Consider the following 24,535-nt stretch of genomic DNA (forward strand, 5'->3'; position numbering starts at 1 on the left):
TTGTTAGGCTCTGTCTACAAGCTAAATAAATTCCTCTAGCTTTTTTCTCCCTCTTCATTACCTTCTATTTCTTTTGAAATGAGTTTATTAAAGGCTCAGAGAGGATATTAGAGTTCCTATGGCTCACTTTTACTGAGGCCCACTTTTATTTGCACTAGTGGACACAATGTCTAGTTCCCTTTTAGGAAGCAAGATAAGCCTGTACCTATATCATTAAACCCCAGTAAGGCCCGCATAAGACCCATCTAAACACAGAAATGACTGGGCTGTTAGCTCATAGAAGTCATCTTACCGCAAGCCAGGTAACATATGTCAGTGCCGTCACCAGTTAGACAAACAGAGAGGAGAGAAGTTTGGGCAAGTTTCTCAGGGACTGCTTTAGCAGGACGACTCTCATTAGCCTCTTGAATACTTGATGCTCTTGCAGCTGTGGTGGAGCGAGTATCTTAGGCTGTGCTGTGCTTAGGGTCAGAGGTGCTTAGGGCAGCTGTGCTTAGGGTCAGAGGTTGCCCTTGCTAATGGTCCCCTAGCAGGAGAGGCTTTTGGTTAGTACCAGTGTGCTGGAGTTGCTGTCCTGTGAGAGTTGGATGAACGGTCTTAGGAGAGACCTGTATTTGAATGGGGAGGCTAAGCAATGGCCAGTAGCAGTTCAATAATAAAGCTTTTCATTTTCAAGCACCAGCTATTTCTGTCTTAATAATAACTGAGTACTGAAATGGGCCCTGTTGATATGTGAGCAGTGTGTGTGAGTGTGTGAGAGACAGTGTGCTTGTGTGTGTGTGTGTGTGTGTGTGTGTGTGTGTGTTCGCATCACATCCTTTTCAGGCCTTGCTCTCTCTGCAGTGGAAGTTGGCAGGCTCTTCCCCCAACACTCTGAGTCACTCCCTGGCGCAGTGATGGGTGTGTGTGTGTGTGTGTGTGTGCTATGGTATCTGCGAGGGCAACACAGCTGGCATGGTCGCTGACGGCTTCCCAGACACCCTTAGCAGACTGGCGCTGATCGAATACTTATTCTGTTTAGACTCTAAGCGATATGATGTGATCATCCGGATCTGTCGTCAAATAAAAACAAAAAGACTTCCGCATTGGCTGGAGAAATTGACTGCATGCATTATGAAATGATATCCTCCTACAGAGGATCACATTGTAGAAAATTCCGGTCTGAGGGGCTCCCCAGCTGAATAACAGCACCTCCTCTGAACCCTTCAGCAGGCTTGTGTGTGGAGCACAGGTCCTTGGGTCCCAGGAGGAGGCTCTCACAGATAAGGGTGTGGGTGTGCTGCTGTTTATGCGGAGGTGCTCCGTCAGCAACTCTGTCTCCCGTATGCTGTTATTGTGTGGTTATTGATGAACCTGGATCACTCGCTTATCTGTCACTTATCTCTCTCTCTTTTCTCTCTCTTTTTCAGAGGAAATAAAGGAAGAGTCGGAGAAGTTAAGGTAAGTCAATTTCCTCAGACAGCTGCGCTTCTGCAGTGTACCCAGTGATTTAGTCAGACAGAAAGAAAATAACGGAGAGGGAAGTTAAGAGAAGGAGAGAGTGTGTGTGTTTGTTTGTGCGTTTGTTTGTTTGTGTGAGTGTGTGTGTGTGTGTGTGTGTGTGTGTGTGTGTGTGTGTGTGTGTGTGTGTGTGTGTGTGTGTGTGTGTGTGTGTTGCCTCTCTTAGTTCTTAAAAGCCCCTCTCAGTGTATTTAATGGCAGTGTGTGTGGCGGGGGGAGGAGTGCGGCTGTCCCTCCGCTGCTGGGCAACCATGGCAGAGGAATGAAACACACACGGTGCTCTCACTCACTCACCCTCAACTGCAGGCACATCAGAATACCCTTTCCCTCTTGCTGTGTGCGTGTGTGTGTGCGTGTGTGTGTGTGTGTGTGTGTGTGTGTGTGTGTGTGTGTGTGTGTGTGTGTGTGTGTGTGTGTGTGTGTGTGTGTGTGTGTCCACTGCCCAGCCCTCTGGGCATTAGTGAGCACTCAGGAAAACCTGACGCATGCACACACGCGCAAACAACATGCACCATCCGGAGCTCAAAACAAAGTCACTTCTTCAGTTTCCTGTCCCTTAGGTTAATCCTCCCTTTCCACACTCATATACACATTTGCACTTTCTCTATGCCGTCTTCTATCTCAGCAGGCTTTCAAGCAACCCAGCAACTCGTCCCAGCCACACACACACACACACACACACACACACACACACACACACACACACACACACACACACACACACACACACACAGACACACACACACACACACACACACACACACACACCTCAGTCTTATGTCCCAGAGGATTCTTTTGAGCAGCCTCAAGTTTAGCCCTCTATGACTCAATGACCTGGTTCCTATTCTCTCCCAGAGCCCAAATTGATGTGTATCTTGACCCCTGCTTTAAATACTCACAGCACACTTATTACCATCACAACCCTCCTATGACCACTTCCTGAAAGAAACACGGGTTGCTCCGAGGGCTGGGCTGGCAGGATGGCCTCACTGATAAAGCCTGTAATCTACGCGAGGACCCCCAAATTCTTGTCCCGTGGGCTTTAGGCTGCAGCCAAATTTATGTCAATTAAAAACATGACCAGGCTAATCCGCACTGCTTCCAGATCAGTGAGAGGGAAAGGAGCAGGCAGTGGAGGGTGGAGAGCAGGTGGGCCAGCCAGGGCTCCTGTCTGACAGCCAGCGTGGAACACAGAACAAGGCTGCCTGCATACCTACACACATGCACACAGACACATGCACAAATGCACACAGACACACACACACACGCGCACACACACACACACACCCACACAGACATTCTCTCTCTCATGCTCTCTCACTCTCTCTCTCTCACTGTCTCACTTAGAAACGCATGCATACTTTCCGACTGTCTCACACTCACACATATGCAGATGCACACAAAGACTGGGTCACACTCACACACACACACACACACACACACACACACACACACACACACACACACACACACACACACACACACATACACACACTCCCACATATATTGCTTCATTGTGTTACAAGTCAGCCTGGTTGATAATTAAATTAATAGTAGATGTAATGCGCATGTAAAACAAAGGTGAGTCTTGTCAAACATTGCATGACAGCATCGCAAGACTACCCCACACATACACACACGCGCTACACACATGCGCATACATACATACACACACATACTCTCTCTCACTCCCTCACATCCCCACCCACCCACCACTGCCTGTGTTCCACTGCTCTCACTGAGGTCATCTCGCTGAAGGAACTAGAACTCTCCGTCACATCAGCCAAGGCACAAACAAAGCACTTAAGCACGGCTGGGCTTCAGCCCACATGAAGGCAGCCTGGGCTAGTTCACATTCGTGGGCTGGGGATGTGGGGAAGAGAATGGACAAGTCAAGCAGAAGGGACAGTGGCTCTGCAATGAAATGATGTAACATAACCACTCTTAAAGGTGCAAACCTCGATTATTATAATAAAGTACACTGTCAAATTCAACCAATTCTACTCGCTATCCTTTAGCCTACCATTCTGTGTGTGTGTGTGTGTGTGTGTGTGTGTGTGTGTGTGTGTGTGTGTGTGTGTGTGTGTGTGTGTGTGTGTGTGTGTGTGTGTGCTCAAATACACTCTGTATACAGTCCTGGCTCTGTAAATCAGAAACAAATAAAGTGGCTTGCACTAAGCAAAAGACTATTTCAGCCAATCAACAGGTTTGCCTCAGGAGCACTGAAATGAGGGGTGCATTCATTGGCTGTTTAGGTAAAATATCAGCAATCTTTGTACCTGTTGATCAAGTACCTGATGATCAAGAATCTGTTTATTCCAAATGCAATGTTTTGTTTGTGGAGTTTTCTGGTGTGTGTGTGTGTGTGTGTGTGTGTTGGTCTGTGTGTCTGTGGGTCTGTGTGTCTGTGTGTCTGTGTGTCTGTGTGTCTGTGTGTCTATGTCTGTTTCTGTGTCTGTGTTTAGTGAATGGTTTTGATGGATGGCCTTGGAGTTGGTTGACCAATGCTGCAATCCCCTCTTTTTTGCAGTTCGCCCACGGAAGACAGCAAATCAAGTTCCAGCACTTTGCCGCCAATCAAATCTAAGACCAACTTTGTTGAGGCAGATAAGTACTTCTTGCCGTTTGAGTTGGCCTGTCAGTCCAAATGTCCACGCATCGTAAGCACATCACTAGACTGTTTACAGGTCAGTGGCTGGGATGAAATTCCCTAAAAACTATCACTGTGTGTGCGTGCGTGCGTGTGCGTGTGCGTGTGCGTGTGCGTGCGCGTGCGTGTGTGTGTATCTGTTTAACAATGTTTTATACAGTTTATTCAGTAATTACCTTTCTATGTATAGTTCAGCTATATAATTTAAAATGCAGTTTAACACATTTGCATTTACTGTACTACATTCTACAACCTCAGTTTATTGATGAAAACCACTTTTTTATCATACTGCTCATTCAGTAACCTTGAATACACTAAAAATCCACAATTGCTATGTGGATACTATAGTTGTATTTTTATTTCAGATTAACATTAACTCTAACAATGGTCTTATCCATTAAAACCCCAGTTTGTATTGTGTGTATATGCTGTGTGCTCCTGTGGTCTGTTGTTTACACACTGCCCTTGTCTCTTGGTTGGACAGAAACTGATTGCATATGGCCACCTGACGGGGAGCGCCCCGGACAGCACGGCCCCGGGCAAGAAGCTCATCGACAGGATCATCGAGACCATATGCGGCTGCTTCCAGGGCCCCCAGACAGACGAGGGCGTCCAGCTCCAGATCATTAAGGTTGGTTAGACCGTGAGAACCCCATGACACCCCCGTGCTCCCAGGCTGGTGCGGAGATGTTTGACGAAAATCAGTATGCGGATCTACTAATACCAACACTGGCACTTATATCCCAGTACCAGTACCTGCATCTGGTTAATGTTAGCCATCACTGAGTTCCAATCCAGCACCAGTGCATTGCTTTAACTTCAGTTAAAAACCTTAACGTGTAGGGCTTAATAGTGTGGTACTGATTATGATCATTCTTCTTTGCACATCTCAATTGAGTTTGTGCAAATTGCATTATTGTTGAAGATTAATAATAGGTTTTATAAAGATCTGGGGCCTAACCAGAGGCCCTATTTGATGGTGTAGATGCACCCTGTACATCTCAATCTCTCCAGATTTTTGGACTTTTCCACTGAAACATGATGTCATGATATAAAGACAGAAGAGTAGGAGTGTTTATATGCTTTAAGTGTGTACCTTCCTTTTATAATGTAATTTATTAAGGATACCATGCAAATTAATTGTGTACTTCAGACCTTGAGTGCTCTCAGCTTATCTGATAAGATGACAATCATGCAGGCTTGGAATAGCTACTTCATCGTGTTTAATAGCTACCATGTTGCATGGAACCCCACTCCTGTGCCACTTCACGGCTGCTGAGCCACACCAAGAGAACTGAGTAAATAAAATGTATTTGGTTAGGCTATATTAGCCTGGGTTGCCATGGCGAAGAGAACGATGTGAAGGGGGCCTGCCGTGGCTTCTCTGAAGGGGAAGTTCTTTTGTTGACCTGTCACATCTTATGAAACCCGAGTCGTCGGCGCCACCGCCGGTTCGTGCTTGACTGGGTCAAGTGCAGGTGTACAAGCCCTACTTTCTGAATGTGGAGCAACTGCCCAACCCAGAGTCTGTTTTCCCACTGCCCTGTCAAGTTAGACCATCATTGTTTACCCCCCGGTACTGTTGTGTAAGACTGGCTGGGAATGTTCTGGAAGAAAGTCCACTGGATTTAGAGCATGTGGGCTGGACTCAGTAGCTCTGTGTCATCACATCCCAGAGCACGGTGCTAGTGGTGTAAAACCACTTAAGGTGAAAGTGTAGGTTTAGGAGAATACTGACAAGTCGGCAAGGCAAAGATTTTTTAACTTGACCCTTGTCCTTCCTGTGTGCGAAGATTATTGTAAGATTATTATATACTCACTCTCTTGTATGGAATCTGTGCTGGTTTCGAAACAACATGGACTGGGTTATACTGAAGACTTCTTCATTTTGAAAGTACATTTCCCAGTCTCCCAGCTCACTTCTGGTAGAGTAGGGATTTAGAGCTTGGGTATTTACCATACTTGTTTTTACGAGTGATAGAAACTGAATTGAATTGAGATGGAGCATAATGGCTAGCATTGTATTGCAGTTTATTAAATTTGCCCTAATTGCACGCTCTCTCTCCTTTGTCAGGCCTTGCTCACTGCAGTAACATCCCAGAACATCGAGATCCATGAGGGCACCGTGCTTCAGGCTGTGCGGACATGCTACAACATCTATCTGGCCAGCAAAAACCTCATCAACCAGACCACCGCCAAGGCCACTCTCACCCAGATGCTGAATGTCATATTCGCCCGAATGGAGAACCAAGCAGTAAGTCCCCTCCGCACGTCTCAATCAGCAATACAGGGGGAGAAGAAACGCTTGTTCTAACCTATCTTTTTTTCTTCTTGACTTGAACTTCTCCCTTCCCCTCCTTCTTGAAATATAGCTTACAAATCACAAGATTACTTGGGCTTTGGCTTCCAGGAAGCGTGATCGTCAGGTAAAGAGTAGAGGACTGCCTTGAATTATTGCTTGATCTGAACTCCTCTGGTTTTGTGCTTTGGCTTCATCCATCAGTACCTTATTCTACAGTAGTCCTCTTACCTGATGTTGTGTTTTAAAATGTGCTTGCCGTGGCTTCAGTTCTTTTGCCTGCAACTTTGTTTCCACATCCAGTGTCATCCAGTTCTCTCTCAATATATAAGTGTGTGTATGAACGTTATTTCCATCCTTTTGAGTTGACAGAGTGTGTGTGTGTGTGTGTGTGTGTGCGCGTGTGGTGTGTGATGAACAACAGAACAAAGGCATGTTGGTGAGATCGAATTATAGCACAGTTACCACAGTTTACGAGGTTTCAACAGATCCACCACTTTCTGAAGCTCAAAACTGGCGACCTCAGTCTTCTGTTAACCTGATAGGTTAACCAAGCGCTCAAAATCTTAGCCCATGCAGCCAAATGGATGGAGCCAGTCTAGATGGCGAAAAGATGCAAGATGCAGCAGAATGAATAATGAGTTCTACAAATCAGCTTGAAAGCTTTTAACAGAAGGGATATATTTGGATATAGCCCCTTTGTAATCACCAACATTTTGAGTAGTAATTGTAATTTAATGATGCATTCTATTCTCAGTAACTGTAAATTCAATAATTTGTTAATCTAACTACATAACTTAGTTACATGTAACTAGTTACTCCTCAACCCTGGTTGTGGATTACATGGCTTTGTGCACATAGCGTGCAAAGACAAGCCGTTTGCCAGCAAGTTGGGCTTGCATAGTCTGGCTGTGAAACAAAGAACATTGATCCTCCATCCCTTGGCACTCTGGTCTTGGTATGGGAGAGACGCCATTGTGGGCCCTTGCTGTGTTTCATCTGATGTGGCTAAACTTGAGAGGTGATCGACATAGACTTGTGACCCTCATTAATTAGCCCCCTCTGCAGTATTGACGGGCCTTTGACGGGAGTTCCGTGCCTGAGCGGTTGATGCACGCCACGTCAGATCGCCATGTGATAATTGCGCGACAGGTCTGTGCCATGTTCATTAGGACAGATTAAAATGCAGAGAGTGTGTCTGAAACGCTTCCAGGGGAGTGTATTCATGAGCTGCATACTAAATGTGCCAGTGTGGGCTGTTCGCGGGCCTGCAGTTCAAAACCCTTTAGCAGCTTCACCCGCGATGCTTTGAAGGAACAGATATCCAAGGGCTGGAATCCAACTCTCTGTCTTGGCAGCCCCTGTGCCCCCACTACACCTACGCATGTAATCGGAGTGCGTACGATAACTCTGGATTTAATGTGCCAAGGCGGTGATGTGCTTGGCTGATCTCTTTGCTTAATGCATAAATATATTTCTTTAGTGAGGAACGGAAACAAAGGTTATTTCTGGTGTCTCTCTGAGCCTGGGTAGCTTTGGTGTTAACCGTGATAAATTGAACATCTGATATCTTTTCATTGGATTTATGCTTTGAGAAAACTTCCTTGACTTCCTTGTTTTTTTATCACAGGAGTGGGTCAGCATCTCAATTAGTTCATTCTTATTTGAAAACATATTTAGATCCCCTTTGTATTAATTCAGTAATGTGTCTGTAATGTATTAATTCAGTACTTTGTACCCACGGCCACCAAATCCCAATAATAGTTAAGTCTTAGTTAAGCTCATTTCAAGCCTGACTATGGTTACATACATGAATGCATATAGTACAAGGAATTTGTTTGCAAGACAAGAGACATTGTATCAAGGGTCACACAGGTTCATGCAAGGAGACTAGACAGGCTCCAGGCTAACAGACCACTTAGCTTCCTCTCAAAGAGCAACTCAGCGAGCCAGATAAGCAGTGTTGCATAGCCATTATGTTCTGTATAAATCTGTGACATGGGCTATGGACATTTTCTTTCATATCAACATAGCACAAGCCTTTCCCCGTCAGGTGCATAATATCTAATTATATGTCTGATCAGGACCACATGCACAAACCCTCTCAGACAGCCTTCTAATCACACACTGCTAATGGTGTGAAAGGGTTTGAAATGTTTAACCTTTAATAGTGTTTGCCATCTGTTGACTTGTGAAGGCAGGTGTGTTTATGCTTTTACTGTTTCTCCAAGACCTAACCATGCTTATAGGAAAAAGATACCATAAGGGAATCACATACATAAGTCTACTGTTGAGTTATACCATATAGGAATCACATACATAAGTCTACTGTTGAGTTATACCATTCTTTTACAGCCCAGCACAAGTGCATCAGTTGATGACGCCAAGCATGGATGCTTTGCTTTTGCATTACAACGGATCATTACTTCATATGCATGTCCTTTGGTTTCCATGTAACAATGCATTTTTTGACAAAAACAAGACTTAGATGATTGAAGTGTGTTGTCTCTCTGTTCCTCGGAGCTTTGAGTTCGGGGGCAGCTGTGTGTTACCTGGGCCCCCAGAGTCACCCCAGATTGAAGTGGGGGTGTCGGCTGTGCTAACAAGTCTGTAATTACAGGGGGATGTGAGGTGATGGATGCTTTCTCTGCGTTAAACTATAGTAATCTTCTGCTTTTGTTTGTGTGTTTTCTCTGTGTGTATTTTTGTGTGTGTGTGTGTGTGTGTGTGTGTGCGCGTGTGTGTGTGCGCGTGTGTGTGTGCGCGCGTGTGTGTGTGTGTGTGTGTGTGTGTGTGTGTGTGTGTGTGTGTGTGTGTGTGTGTGTGTGTGTGTGTGCGTGTGGGTGTGCACGTCTGTCCATGTGTCCGTGTGTGTGTGTGTTTGTTTGTGTGTGTGTGTGTGTGTGTGTGTGTGTGTGTGTGTGTGTGTGTGTGTGTGTGTGTGTGTGTGTGTGTGTGTGTGTGTGTGTGTGTGTGTGTGTGAATCCCTACCCCCCTCACCCCAGCTCCAGGAGGCGAAGCAGATGGAGCGCGAGCGGCACCGGCAGCACTCCCCCCTCAGCCAGCAGGAACCGGACTCCCCCCAGCAGCAGCCCCAGCCACAGCCACAGCAGCCCCAACCCCAGCAGCAGCACGCCGGTACCCCCCCAGCCAAGGCCCCCCCACCCCGGCCGCCACCGCCCCAGGAGCCCAGCGAGGGAGGGGGGAAGACCGAAGAGGGCGAGAGGGGCTCCTCCCCCTCCTCGCCCCCTTACGAGAATCCTGAGCCTGAGAACGGTTCCGAGTTCTGTGCCGCAGAGAATGAGCAGACTGAAGCCGACCAGGCCACAGCCGCGGCGCAGAGTAAGTAACGTGCACACGCAAACCGATCTGATCTCGAAACAAACACACATACCACACACACATATGTGTGCACACACTGAAGCACTGTGGAGAAAACACAGAGAACTTGGGCTGAAGAGAAACACACTTTCAGACATGCAGTGATGTGTGTACACACATATGGATAGACCAGGTAGAGCAGAACACAGGTAGAAGATGCAGACAAGTGTGTGTTTCTAACCACCTTACACAAGACCCCATCTCATCCCACCCCACCACAACCCATCAAACCCCACCCCACCCCATCCCAATTAAAGAAGATTGAAGATTTTTTTTCTCGCAGAGCAAGTTGGCCTTGACATTTTCCTGTGTTCTCTTAGGCGAATTATCAGAGAAGCGACTCGTCTCTGTTGCGTAAGACACCAGTGGTGCCTCTCTGTCTCAGTGCATTACATTAGTGAGGCGGCTATAACCTTCACTCGCTAAATGTTCTCATTACAGACCAAATTAGAAAATTCATGGAGACAGAGGGACTAGAACAGTCATATTCAGGATTGGCCAAGGACCTTAAATCATCATTTTAATCAGTTTAGTCAAATTTTTATATATATATTTTTTATATATTTCCTCTCAGGTGCAGCACAGCACAAAATGGATGCGATGGAGGGAGAAGGGACTCCGAACTACGAGGAGAAGGCTCAGGAGATTGTGCAGAGCATACTGCAGGAGGTGGTCAACACTGTGGCAGGAGGTGGGTTTGCTGTCTTGCACTGGGCCGGTCAGGGGTACTGCCAAAGTAATAGTCAGCTGTGTGTGTGTGTGTGTGTGTGTGTGTGTGTGAGAGACTGCATCTGTGAGGGCTGATGACACCTACACCCTGCCAGCTGTTTCAGTTTTCTTGTCAGCGTTTGTGGTATCACACCCGAGTAAATTACCTAAAAACAATGTGTTGCGCCCAACATCAGTACAGAAAAACCGTAAATGTTTACCACTGTTAAAGGTGATGGGTGACAAAGCAACATCATATAGAAAACACACAAAGTGACTGTAGCACAATGGTTAAACGCATTCAGTCTGTTATTTAGACTTGTATGCACTAGATATAGATGTGCACTAAATGGCAAAATCACACTTATGACTGAGAAATAGGAGGACTTCTATGTACCTTCTATGACCTTCTATGAACCTGACTTACCACCATAACTCCTAACCCTGGCAAGCACTTGAACGTGGTCCTTGCAGTTGGTGCAGTTTTTACACATGTATTTTCAACCACCCCAAAGGGACCTGCCTGGACCCTGTTCATCTGTGTTCAGATGCTAAGGAGGGTCCTGGGGAGGCCGAGCCCGAGCCTGAACCTGAGCCCGAGCCTGAGCCCGAGCCCGAGCCCGAGCCTGAGCCGGCCGAGAGCACGCCCAACTCGCTGGAGGACGAGGGGGCACTGGGGAGCGACAGCGAGAACGTGCACGCCAACGGCATCCCCGGCACGCCCATCTCGGCCAGCTTCACTCCGTCCCTGCCTGACGACAGGCTCTCCGTCTCCTCCAACGACACTCAGGTGAGACTCAAACCGGCTGTGGGGCGTATCCGGAGGAACAAGGTAAGGAGCAGCACACGGTTGAATCTCCCAAGTCATTTATTGCAACGATTCGAGGACCATCCTTCAGGATCGAAACGTTATTATAAATCCTCTTGGGAGATTCGCCCGTGTGCCGCTCCTTGCCTTGTTCCTTTGTTTGCCACTTTGAATGTGAACCTTTTTAATGTGTTTCTTTGGATGTGGGTCAGAACCCTACCATAGCAGGCTGGCGTGGAGTTGTAGCTTTCCCACTCCAGCTGTTGTGCCGGGTCCCAGTGGAGGTGTGCCACGCTGCAGGTTTTAGTTAGAACCGTAATCAAATGCACCTGGCTGTAAGGCGGTAATACCCCTTCCCTCAGGGCCAGTTTTGGCTGCATTAGGCCTGTTAGACTGAGCCAGACTCTGTGGTAGGCCTCCAGATGCAGGCTATTGCAGCCAGCAGTTAAAGTAATGGTTTCTTTTTTTTACTGGAGGAGTGGAAGATGGCTGTACTGCGGAGTGTCTTCAGGGCTGGGATGCTGCTGCAGATGTTTAACCCGCTGACGTCAGTCTGGAGTAGGCTAATGACCGAATGTGTGTGTGTGTGGCCAAGTGATTTATCAGGTGTCTTATGTTCACAAAATCATGCAGTTTATTTGGATTACAGGAGCCAGGTTTGATGAAGAGCTTGGTCGACAAGATTCTGACAATCCTAAACCACTGAAGTCGTTCAACGACAACAACAAAAAGTGTTTGCAGGATCTTTCAGCTTCATATTTGTTCTTTAATATTCAACTTCTCTTCTTTATTTGTTGTAGGAATCGGGAACTACTACAGGACCTGCACCTGGTGCTAAGTTCTCCCACATTCTGCAAAAGGATGCCTTCTTAGTGTTCCGCTCTCTCTGCAAGCTGTCTATGAAGCCCCTATCCGACGGACCCCCAGATCCAAAGTAAGCGTCCTTCCCCTGAATAGAACTCCCCTAGAAAATACAGCATGACACATGCAACTCGTACTGTTTATATTCCCCTGCTGAACATAACAAGAGGACCTAATCAGATCTGGGATGGGTTCAATACAATTTGAGAATGCTGCAGTTGTATTCACAGAGGACTGCACGTTTTCCAAATCTGATTGGCATGTTTGCGTAACTGGATTTTCCGAATCTGGTTTGTGTATGTAATTCAATCCAAGATGGCTGGTGTCCTGCATAATGTTGATGTGGAGCCGTATGGCTGTGGCCCAGAATGCATAGGGAGAAGAGACAAGGTGACAGAGGAAAGGTGCTTGCAGTTGGTGTCAGGAATAGTCCTTTCCCAGAAGAGCGTTTCTCTCTCTCTGTGTGTGTGTGTGTGTGTGTGTGTGTGTGTGTGTGTGTGTGTGTGTGTGTGTGTGTGTGAGAGTGAGAGAAAGAAACAAAGAAAGAAAGAAAGACTGTCTAATTGTGTGCATGTGTGTGCCTGTGTGACAGTGAGTGTCCATTGGTGTTTGCGTGTGTGCATGGGAGGAAGCGATGTTTCCCACAGACAAAGGCATTTAGAGAGCAGCCATTCATTTCCATCAGTCACGCATGGCAATGAAGAGCAGGCCTGCTTGTAGTGTTGCTGCAGTATTGATCTTTCTGTGTGGCAGAGAGGCCAAGGCCTTCCTCACCACCACCCCTGCCCCTCCCTCACCCACCCCCCAGGAGATTTACCTCACGACTATTTCAGCTGATAACTTTGAAAGCAGATCGCTACAGAGATAGATTTTCTGTCATAAAAGGCTATCTGAGGGCGGGGCCACAGAGTGGCCGTAGTGGGAGTGGCGTGGTCTTTGTAGTTTTTCTCATGAAAGAACCAGGGTGGTGGCTCTTTCAGATGATGGTGTAAATAGAAGTGCACAATGCTGACATACCATTTACCAGAGGCTCAAAAACAGCGATATTTATTCACAGACACTCCTCACTTTATGCCTTTATTGGTCCATCAACTTAAACGTATTAGTTGTCCATAAGGGCGAATAGTCACCTGTTGTTAAGCTGGTGCTGTGGTGTTGTTCCTGTTTGTTCCTGTTTGTTCCTGTTGGTTCGTACCACCCGCACACTGAACAGTAGCAGTGATTCAGCAGCTTGACATCCACCATATCGATTGCTCAGGGAGGGCTGGCGTGGCCGGTCTCAAAATGAGAAATAGTGTTGCACCTCAAGAATACTCATTTCAGGCTCCCAGAATGGCCTCCGAGCTCCGTGTGTTTGTCATTTATGGCTGAATTATTGTGTGTTTGGTAGATGCATGCCACAAAGTGCTGACTCATTTGTAAACTGATGAACGCATATTTCAGTCGACAGAACCGGCACGGGCATGATTAAGTAGTAATATCAGCTCTGTCATGCTTCCAGAAAACCAGCTTTTATTATGTTACTAATATTATGTCATTTGTTGTCAAATCTGGTTTAATCCAATTCTGTGGTGGGCAGTGTACAGGAAAGCATTAAATCTCCAGCCATTGTCTGCTGGGCCTGTTTGGCTTAGCACACACTGTCCCACATTGACCACATGCCATGCAAATCACTCCATCCCTATTCAAACACTCTGGTAGAATACTCTAGGCTTGGCACAAGAGCAAAGTCATGCATTCACTTACCCTAACCAATCATGTTTGTAGTAACATGGATGTAAGATCAGCCAGTTAAACCTGTACAACTATATATTTTACACTTTTATATAAACACATACAAGAAAGTATTTTTGAAGTTGGTTTTATTTTAAAAAGTATGTAAATATACATTGAATAAGGCTTGCTATCTTGAAGGACAGTGTCCTATTATTAATGTGACTGGGCCTCTTCTGTCCACCTGCTCTCACGATGACCCCAGCAGTGTAAACAACAACCAATTAAGCTTCATGCGTCCTCCATCTGCTGTGTTGGTCCTGATGCCTCGTGCCAGCGCTGAACTTTGACCTGTCTAACCCTGTCACGCCCCACAGGTCCCATGAGCTGAGGTCAAAGGTCCTGTCTCTGCAGCTGCTGCTGTCCATCCTGCAGAATGCGGGGCCCATCTTCAAGACCAACGAGATGTTCATCAACGCCATCAAGCAGTATCTGTGCGTGGCGCTCTCCAAGAACGGCGTCTCGTCCGTCCCCGAGGTCTTCGAGCTGTCGCTCTCCATCTTCCTCACGCTGCTGTCCAACTTCAAGACCCATCTGAAGATGCAAATTGAGGTGCTTTATTCCCCCCCCACACACACACACCACCACAACTGCCGCCACCATCCATTAGACATGTACTTTTTCTCTGCCTTCATAAACCACACACACTTCCACACGTCCACATCAGTCAGCTGAGCAGCTTGCTGACAGGGGGGGGAGTAGGCAGAGACGGCCAGGGATGAAGTCCTGTAATAGCACTCAACTGCAGCAGTGCAATCTCTCACTCTCCCTCCTGCTGTCTCTCTCTGTCTCTCTCCTACTCTCCCTCCTGCTGTCTCTCTCTGTCTCTCTCTCATTCTCTCTCTGTCTCTCTCTCTTTCTCAAGCTCTCTCTCTTCTCTCTTCTTTGGCACTCTGCCTGTCCCTGTATCTCCCTTTCCCTCTCCTACTGCCTCTCTCTCTCTGTCTCTATCACTTACACACACACACACACACACACACACACACACACACACACCCCCCCTCAATGCCTCAGCCCATCTCACTCCTCATCCTTGCCTCACTCCCCCTCTCTTTCCCTCACTCCCCCTCTCTTTAGCCCATTGGTGGGGATCTGCTATACTGCTAGTGTTCAGGGCGTTTAGGATGCATGTTCTCCCCACCAGGACGCCAGTTAATCTGCCACATGTTTCCATCTCAAACTCCCCCTGTTTCAGCCATTACTCCTCCTGATGATGCTGCATCTTAGCTCCCCAGACCTCTCCTGCGCTTTAATGCAGAGTGTTCTTTAAGCTGAAGTCCCTCAAGGTGCTCTTGTGTGTATAATTACTCATGTGTCGCTTGTTTTTCTCCTCAGGTGTTTTTCAAGGAGATTTTTCTGTACATTCTAGAGACGTCCACTAGCTCCTATGACCACAAGTGGATGGTCATTCAGACTCTTACCAGAATATGTGCTGGTGGGTGTCCTTGAAAGTGTCCCTCACCTAAAAAAAATAACTGTCCTTCGTTTCCGTGTGTCGTGTGTTTCCGTGTTGACTGTGTTTCTCCTTGTCTGTGCTTTCAGATGCCCAGAGTGTGGTGGACATTTATGTGAACTATGATTGTGACTTGAATGCTGCTAATATATTCGAAAGGCTCGTCAATGACCTTTCCAAGATTGCACAGGGTCGAGCGGGCCATGAGTGTGGCACGACCCCCTTACAGGTGAGAACCCCCCCCTCGGACTGTACAACTCCCTGGATGTGATATGTTGCAGCCTGGCTGAATAAAAAAAACTGTGATACTTTATTTCGGCAAAGTTTCTGTTTTCACTCCTGTTCTCTGCGTCGTCAGCCTCTACATTGCAACAGTATCTGCTTACTATCTGCTGTATTCCTAGAAATCGTTTGAAAACTTTTTATATATCTGTGGCAGAATCCTAAAATAATCTACTTTGTAAGCGAAGGGAAAGTTCTGCAAAAGGTGCTGTGTGGCAAGAAAAGTCATAGAAAAGGTTCCATATGGACTTTTCTTGCCAGAAAAGAAAGTTTCAACACAGACTTTTTCTGGGGAATAAATCCTCCAATGCAGTGGCCCTAAGCAGAATAAAAAAAAAAAAACATCAGATTAGCATATGAAGAAGTGGTATAATTTCATTTCCTGCTTCGAAACGGTTCTTTTTTTAAGACTCCTAACTCCTAATCCAGATCATCCTCAAATATTAACAACTTTTGTAATTTCTTTGCATTGTTGTGTATTTTTGAAACATGTACCTACAGTATGTGTCCTAATGTGAACCTGTGCCTGTGCCTGTACCTGTGCCACAGGAGCTGACCCTGAGGAAGAAAGGGCTGGAATGTTTGGTTTCCATCCTCAAGTGCATGGTGGAGTGGAGCAAGGAAGTATACGTCAACCCCAACTCCCAGACCAGCCTTGGTGAGAGCCGACAAAACACCACATCACTCCTAATGGCCTCTAGCTCTCACACACAGACACACACACACACATTGATTGGTTTAGCTGTGATAAAGGCTTTGACGGCTAACAGCAATGTTGGTCGCCAGAGCAACAGCCTGTGTTCCACTCTGCTGATCTGTGAGAAACGGATGAAGGCCACAGTGGAGTAACATCAGTCAAGCTCTTCTGCACTGTGGGCCGTAGACGGGGGAACACAGACCGCACTGTAGTCTTACTGACACATCCTCTGGGTCTCATGGATAAGCAGCGCTCAGAGACGCTGCACTGGTGATGGAGGCAACCACCGTTTGGGGGCGAGGCAGTTCTGGCAGGACTTTAATCTTAATTAAACAGGCTCCGGGCAGCCCTACATCAACAGTGTCACAAGCTGGGACTCCTGGGATGAAGACTGGGGTGGAGGCTGGGGGGCGGGGGGGCTGCAGTCTCCAGGAGGTGGATTAGAGGGGGGTGGGGGGGAGGGGGCCTCGGAGATGTGGATTGTGGGAAGGTTAGTGGAGACCCTGGGCCTGTAATCCTCCGGTCCTGCAGCCTGCCTAGGATCAAACAGCAGCCACGTCAGGCATGGCTGCTCCCCCAGCCCCAGTGTGCGGGCGAGGCTAATACCTCACAAAACCTTAGGCTCGAGGAGAGTTTAGCGCGGTTAAACCAGGGCATTACACGTGGAAGCCACTGAAAGCATTTCCCCACTACTCACTGCGGACCAGAGCGGTGCAAGAGGAAGCCGCTAAACGAATCTAAAGTGTTTAATGTTGTCTCCACTGTCGGGTCTTCCTACTGGCAACAAGGGCGTTTAAGTTGATATGGGAGTCACAGAGAGAATTAAGTGGTTGTTTCACCATGTTAGTAAAAAGGAAGCACTCTGGGGAACTGAATAAAATAGTGCTTCCTAACCAGGTCTTTCAGTTCCAGAGTGTCTGGGCTTTCTCTTTCACCGTTTACCATCCCAAGGCTCAGGTACTCCCCTCCATGAGTATCTAAAACTCAGGCAACCGTGACTTCGCCCCCCTCCCCTGCTGATTACTACCTCCTCTTCCTACCGCCACATCGGGGCCACTTCATTAGTTACAGCGCTAAGACGAGATCTGAGCGCCACAGCCCCTGCGGTGGTCATGAAATATAGCGCCGTGCCAGAAGATTCGACTGCTCGCCCGAGTGAGACGGAGTGCATTTCCCAAGTTTGGCTTTCTCCCAAGCCAATGTACATGCAAATTAAAAACCACACACACACACACACACACACACACACACACACACACACACACACACACACACTGTAGGTATCACACAATGCCGGCTTCCTCTGTGAGTCAGCTAATGGCTGTCATTTGTGCTTGTTTGGAAACATTTAGTGCTCGGCTATGCTAGCAGAGCCACTCTGACCTTGTTTGTTCTTTGTCTTTGGGGCCGACATCAAAGCGAGAGCAGGTAATCTTCCTGGCTAGTGTCTTGTGTATTTGCTAGACCAGACGTCATAGTGACCGTAGAACTGATTAAAGGGGGGTTCCATTAAGGCTGGAATGGAGCTCTCATTAGATCCCTCCCTGACGTAGGTCACCCAGTCCGCTGTCCTCTGTGCCTCTCTGTTTGCCTAGTCTCAGGTTTCTGGCCTTGATTCTGCAGAGTGTATGTGTGTGTGTGTGTGTGTGTATGTGTGTGGGGTGGGGTTTGCCTGTATGTGTTTGCTGTGTGTCCTTTGGCCCAAGTCTTTCCACTGTAAAAAGTCATGCCTATAATAGCCATGCTTGGCTGTATTTTATGCTGGTGTAGGAATAGTCTCCCGTCCCTTCTGTATTATGGAGTAAGTGAGCTGTGCAGTCTAGCCAGGCTACCTCCCTCTCTCTCTATTTCTCTTTCCCTCCCTCCCACCCTCCCGCTCTCTCTCTCGCTCTCTCTCTTTCTCTCTCTCTCTCTCCTTCCTCCCTCCCTCCCACTCTCTCTCTCCCTCCCGCTCTCTCTCTCTCCCTCTCTCTCTCTTTCTCTTTCTCCTTCCCTCCCTCCCTCCCTCCCTCCCCGCTTCATTATCTGAAATGCAGTTCTTGAAACGAGTAGCCTGGCTGCCATCTCTGATTTCCCCCTGTGGTGATGCACTGAATGTTTTAGCGAGTTTCCGATCCGTAATAAGTCTCCTATTTCACTTTGCAAGTAGTAGCTGTCTGCTACGCCCAGCCACCCGTTTGTTTTTACAGTGGTGTTCTTATCATCCCCCAGGCTTGGCACCGTAGGGCTGCAACCGGCCACCTCCGCACCCACTGAACCAGAGCGCTGGCTTTATGGGAGGCCAAAGTCTTTATTGGAGCAATGGCCTTCTTTAGTGTGCTCTGAACACTGACTATCTCACACACACACACACACACATACACGCACACGCGCACGCTCATGCGCGCATGCACACGCACACACACACGCGCACACACCCACACACACACACACACACACACACACACACACACACACACACACACACACACACACACACACACACACATACACACAGTGTGGCACTGCTGAGAAGCGACTGAAACCCCGGGCAGTTTTCACCCCCTAGCAATACCATTAATGAATCGTTTTGCTGTATCACTAGCTAGCTACCCTAGCTGCAGACTCTACCATTTGAATTGGCCTTTAAATCTCATCTCAGTTCCTATTCCTCTTTTTTGTGGTGTGTGTGCGTGTGTGTGTGTGTGTGTGTGTGTGTGTGTGTGTGTGTGTGTGTGTGTGTGTGTGTGTGTGTGTGTGTGTGTGTGTGTGTGTGTGTGTGTGTGTGTGTGTGTGTGTGTGTGTGTGTGTGTGTGTGTGTGTGTGTGTGTGTGTGTGTGTGTGTGTGTGTGTCTGACTCACCGCAGGCCAAGAGAAGCCTTCTGAGCTCGACACCAATGACAGCAAGCACCCGGAGACCATTAACCGCTACGGGAGCATCAACTCGCTGGACTCCACGGCCTCCTCGGGCATCGGGAGCTACAGCACACAGATGTCAGGCACAGACAACCCCGAGCAGTTTGAGGTCCTCAAGCAGCAGAAAGAGATCATAGAGCAAGGGATTGACCTGTAAGCTTGCCCTCTCCCCTGCCTGACTCAAACACCTGGGTCATATTACACCCTACTGTTCCTCACACGTGTAGGATGATGGCTCTGGAGATGGAGAAGTCCGCTCATTAAAACAAAAACACATTGTTTATAGTTCAGTTCAGATATAGTAGTTATAGTTTAATTCTTATCAGATCACTTCAGTTATAGTACAGTTATAGTTTAATGCAGATCAGTTCAGTTCAGTTCAGTTCAGTTATAGTACAGTTATAGTTTAATTCAGATCAGTTCAGTTCAGTTATAGTCCAGTTATAGTTTAACTCAGATCAGCTCAGTTCAGTTATAGTATAATTATAGTTTAATTCAGAGCAGTTCAGTTTAGTTATAATACAGTTATAGTTTAATTTAGAGCAGTTCATTTTAAGGAATGGGTAGAACTCCAGGTGTCCTAGACAGGTATAATGTCAGATGAGCTCACACCACTTGAAGAATGGTTCTTTGAGGGTATTAAATAGCAGTGTCCACAGTTGTGCTAACCGCTACATTAAAACGCCATCTTGTCTTGTCTGGCCATTTGCTTAGGTTCAACAAGAAACCAAAGAGGGGCATCCAGTACCTGCAGGAGCAAGGCATGCTGGGAACCACCCCGGAGGACATCGCCCAGTTTTTACACCAAGAAGAGAGGCTTGATTCTGTAAGCCGCCCTAACTCTCAGTCTGTATTTGTCTGTTAAATCAGTGCTGAGCAGGTACTCAGGAGTTGTATAGCAACTATCTCAAACCTCCAAGAGCCAGCTTATGACAACAATCGCTTCACAGTTACTCAAAAAATATATGCCATTGTGTATATATCATTATGTCAGAAATCTGATTTAGTTTGTAATGGGTAAATATGCATGGCTGGGTAAATATGGCACCTGACTGAAGAGTAGATCCTACTGTAAGCACTAGTTCTGAAGTGTGTGTGTGTGTGTGTGTGTGTGTGTGTGTGTGTGTGTGTGTGTGTGTGTGTGTGTGTGTGTGTGTGTGTGTGTGTGTGTGTGTGTGTGTAACTCTGCACTCTGTAGATTGTCAGCCCCTCAAGGGCAACGTCATGCAGTCTGTCTAAAATAATATTCATAACATCTATACACACACACATACATAAACACACACAGACCCACTGACACACTGGAGTAAGGGCTCCTCAGGGCTAATCTGACAGCTGGGTGAAGTGACATGAAATGTGTATTTACCACATTAGTGTCGTTTAGGGGAAAATGGAGGAGCACTGTACTCCACTGTGCCTCACTCTCGCTGACTACAGTCTGGATAAGGACGCACACACACACACACACACACACACACACACACACACACACACACACACACACACACACACACACAGGATGAGCACGCCAAAGGCCTCCTTATTGTATTGTGACACACAGGAAAGGCTGCTGCTGCTGATGTGTAGTGCACGGAAAGCTGTGCATCTATTAGATTCACGCAGACCTTGACTCTCTTTCTATCTTTCACTTTTTTCTCTTTCTCTTTCTCTCTCTATCCATCTATCTGTTTATCTGTCTGCCTGTCCGTCCATCTCTCTCTTCTCCTCGCTCCACTTCTTTATCTGTGTCTGCTTCTCTCTCTCTCTCTCTCTCCCTCTCTCTCTCTCTCTCTCTCTCTCTTTCTCACTTTGTCTTTTTTTTGACTCCCTGCAGACTCAGGTTGGAGAGCTTCTTGGGGACAACGATCGCTTGAACAAAGAGGTCATGTACGCCTTCGTGGACCAGATGGACTTCCAGGGCAAGGACTTTGTGTCGGCGCTCCGTTTGTTCCTTGAGGGCTTCCGTCTCCCCGGGGAGGCGCAGAAGATCGATCGTCTGATGGAGAAGTTCGCTGCTAGATACTTAGAATGCAACCAGGGGTGAGTGCTCCCGCCCGCCCACGCCATCATCAGACAACGCCTCCCACTGGGGCGGGCGACAGTCCCGTCATGCTGGTGGAGGAAAATGTTCTGCCTCAGTTCAACATCAATCTGTTCCTCTGTCTTCCTTTCAATCTCTCTCTATCTATCTCTTTATCGCTCTGTCTTTCTATCTCTGTATCTCTGTCTATCCATCTCTCTCCCCTCTCTCCCTTAAATTCTGTCTTTAAGTCAAATAAGCTTTATTGACATGACCAATTCAGAAAGTGTTACCAAAGCAAAACAAAATATGCAACATACATGTCCTACATTATTTACATTATATTTCTTTCTCTGTCTTTTTTGCCAGACAAACGGAGTTTGCCAGTGCAGACACGGCATATGTCCTGGCCTACTCAATCATCATGTTGACAACAGACCTGCACAGCCCACAGGTAATGTCACATCACAGTCACATCCGAGGCTTGTGGACTTAATGCATTCTGCTGGCACGCTCAGATATCACTCCAGACTCCAGAAACACTGAGAGTGTGTATCAGCCTCATCATGAAGGCGCTTATGAAAGTCACACTGAGAGGCTTTGATACGTCATATCTTAAAGTTCAAATCTGATTCACTGATTGTCTGAGGATTTTCTGAAAAGAAAGCCTTTTTCTTTATTGAAGTCTTTATCGTATCCGTGTCTTCCTTTTCACAGGTAAAAAATAAAATGACAAAAGAGCAGTACATCAAGATGAACAGAGGGATTAACGACAGCAAAGACCTGCCTGAGGAGTATCTGTCTGCCATCTACGACGAGATCGCTGGCAAGAAGATCGCCATGAAGGAGACGAAGGAATTAACCATCAAATCCAATAAACAGAGTGAGTTCTCTCCTCTCCTCTCCTCTCCTCTCCTCTCCTCTCCTCCTCTCCTCTCCTCCTCCTGTGAGCAGAGAACCGTTATTTTGATGATGTCTGATTGGGGTTGTCAGAGCTGATGTTACAGGCAGCGCAGCTGAATGACTGTTTGATGGAGTAGTGAGTCAACCGTCTGAGTCATCGGCTGTAGGTTTCATCTCCCGCTGCGTGACTCGGCAGACTGATTTAGCAGGAGCGTTTTGATACGGAGGGAATGTCGGTCTGCGCGAGATGAATGAGTGTGCTGGATTCGGGCATTAACACGATGCTCTAGGTGGCTATTACGATTAGCCCTGAGTGTTTGCCAGGATTGGGTTTGTTTTTAGGTGTGGGTTGGCTTAAAGGCACCCAGTGCAACTTTCAATTTCTAGTCTTTTTTACACGTAGTAAGTTTCAATAACTCCATACCATTACATATCGACATTCAAGGAGCAAAGATTAGACGTCGTTGTGTGGTGAGAACTGATAGAAAATCGATAAGAACAACAATCGCCGCCATTTTCTTTATTTTTTGTAACCTACAATAAATAAAGCAGGATTCCAGTCAATGGAAAAATGGCCTCTCCCCACCGGCGATTGTTGTTGTTTACGATTTTCTATCAGTTCTCACCACACAACGACGTCTCATCTTTGCTCCTTGAATGTCGATATGTAATGGTATGGAGTTATTGAAACTTACTACGTGTAAAAAAGACTAGAAATTGAATGTTTATTTTTCATTGAATGTTTATATAAAGTTGCACTGGGTGCCTTTAATGTTATTGGGGATCGGCTATGGTCAGAGAGAAGCATTAAGTGCTAAAATTGTGTTTGATTTGAATCTAGGCTCTAATTCCTTTTATCAGTAGGAAAGATACCTTCCAGTGTTAAGCACCACACAGATCATGTTAAGTGAGGATGTGTCACTGTAACATTAACAGCATTATGATGATGATAAGGAATTGATCACTTCAGGTGTGTGGAGTGTGTAGGTTGTAGCGTTTGGGACTACAGAAATGCTGTTGTACCTGGCCCAGGTGTGTCCAGCGAGAAACAAACTCCTGCTGTATAACATGTAAAGCATTAAAGTATCTTCCTCATGATGGAAGGAGTCGGTCTAAAAGGTGTAGATGTAGTAAAGATGAGGTGTGAGACATGTTTTCATTAATCCTAGATTACTAAATTGCCCCTGGTGCCCCTGGGAAAGATTGTCCCCGGTGTGGCCAGTGAGAAACACAGTGCCTGCAGTGTAACTCATGAAGCCACATAACATCTAGAGCTTTAGAAGAGTAAGCAATACTACTGAAAGTGAGGCAGAAATTGTAGGATTTTGAGTTATGCATCACTAGGCCTACAGTCCGTGTCCCAGCGTGGTTCGTGACATCCATCTGCTGTGTAATAAAGCATTATGCCATATAGGTATTTGGGAGCATAAGGGTGGCAGAGCTCTGTATGTTCTAATACAGGTCTATATTTTAATACTGGTGTATGTTCTAGTACAGGTGTATGTCTGTTAATGCGGTGTGTGTGTGTTTATACTGTGTGTGTATGTGTGTTAATGCGGTGTGTGTGTGTGTGTGTGTGTGTGTGTGTGTGTGTGTGTGTGTGTGTGTGTTAATGCGGTGTATGTGTGTGTGTGTGTGTGTGTGTGTGTGTTTATACGGTGTGTGTGTGTGTGTGTGTGTGTGTATTAAGTGGGTTGTGTGTGTTAATGTGGTGTGTGTATTTGTGTTAATGCTGTGTGTGTGTGTGTGTACTGCATAGGCGTGGCCAGTGAAAAGCAGAGGAGGCTGCTGTATAATGTGGAGATGGAGCAGATGGCCAAGACGGCCAAAGCCCTGATGGAGGCGGTCAGTCACGTCCAGGCCCCCTTCACCAGCGCCACACACCTGGAGCACGTCAGGCCCATGTTTAAGGTAGGGTTCACACACACAGAGGCACACACACACACACACACACACACACACACACACACACACACACACACACACACACACACACACACACACACACACACCTGGAGCATGTCAGGCCCATGTTTAAGGTAGGGTTCACACACACACACACACACACACACACACACACACACACATACATGCTTCTCATATTTCAAGGCATATCTCACCCATAGTAACACCACTGTATAAACCCACACGCGTTGCCCGCAGAAACACCATATTTATGGGTCAAGGTTTTAAACCCTTAAGACACCTTTAAAATCAGTTTAAACTACACCACAGAAGGACTCTTGTGAAAGTAGCGATAGAATACCGTATTAAGTCAAGAGATGTTATTCCTTTTGGGTATTCT

At 46.8% G+C, this 24,535-nt stretch overlaps 1 protein-coding gene across 3 annotated transcripts in view; it reads left to right on the forward strand.

Moving 5' to 3' along the window:
- The window catches only part of arfgef1 (ADP-ribosylation factor guanine nucleotide-exchange factor 1 (brefeldin A-inhibited)), a 65,574-nt gene that overhangs the window by 16,438 nt on the left and 24,601 nt on the right, over nucleotides 1–24,535 (forward strand). For 2 of the 3 annotated variants that reach the window (XM_080855603.1, XM_080855604.1), the window contains exons 2-20: nucleotides 1,410–1,440; nucleotides 4,031–4,187; nucleotides 4,635–4,781; nucleotides 6,225–6,404; nucleotides 6,523–6,576; nucleotides 9,455–9,791; nucleotides 10,405–10,521; nucleotides 11,054–11,328; nucleotides 12,147–12,280; nucleotides 14,298–14,532; nucleotides 15,316–15,415; nucleotides 15,523–15,662; nucleotides 16,265–16,373; nucleotides 19,259–19,460; nucleotides 20,022–20,133; nucleotides 21,142–21,347; nucleotides 21,697–21,781; nucleotides 22,045–22,210; nucleotides 23,990–24,141. In XM_080855603.1, the coding sequence (XP_080711729.1) occupies nucleotides 1,410–1,440; nucleotides 4,031–4,187; nucleotides 4,635–4,781; nucleotides 6,225–6,404; nucleotides 6,523–6,576; nucleotides 9,455–9,791; nucleotides 10,405–10,521; nucleotides 11,054–11,328; nucleotides 12,147–12,280; nucleotides 14,298–14,532; nucleotides 15,316–15,415; nucleotides 15,523–15,662; nucleotides 16,265–16,373; nucleotides 19,259–19,460; nucleotides 20,022–20,133; nucleotides 21,142–21,347; nucleotides 21,697–21,781; nucleotides 22,045–22,210; nucleotides 23,990–24,141 (2,939 nt within the window). The remainder of the gene's footprint in view (nucleotides 1–1,409; nucleotides 1,441–4,030; nucleotides 4,188–4,634; nucleotides 4,782–6,224; nucleotides 6,405–6,522; nucleotides 6,577–9,454; nucleotides 9,792–10,404; nucleotides 10,522–11,053; nucleotides 11,329–12,146; nucleotides 12,281–14,297; nucleotides 14,533–15,315; nucleotides 15,416–15,522; nucleotides 15,663–16,264; nucleotides 16,374–19,258; nucleotides 19,461–20,021; nucleotides 20,134–21,141; nucleotides 21,348–21,696; nucleotides 21,782–22,044; nucleotides 22,211–23,989; nucleotides 24,142–24,535) is intronic. The other variant, XM_080855605.1, reaches the window with a different exon arrangement.

This window comes from Sprattus sprattus, assembly GCF_963457725.1.
Source record: "Sprattus sprattus genome assembly, chromosome: 17".
Classification (NCBI taxonomy): Eukaryota; Metazoa; Chordata; class Actinopteri; order Clupeiformes; family Clupeidae; genus Sprattus; species Sprattus sprattus.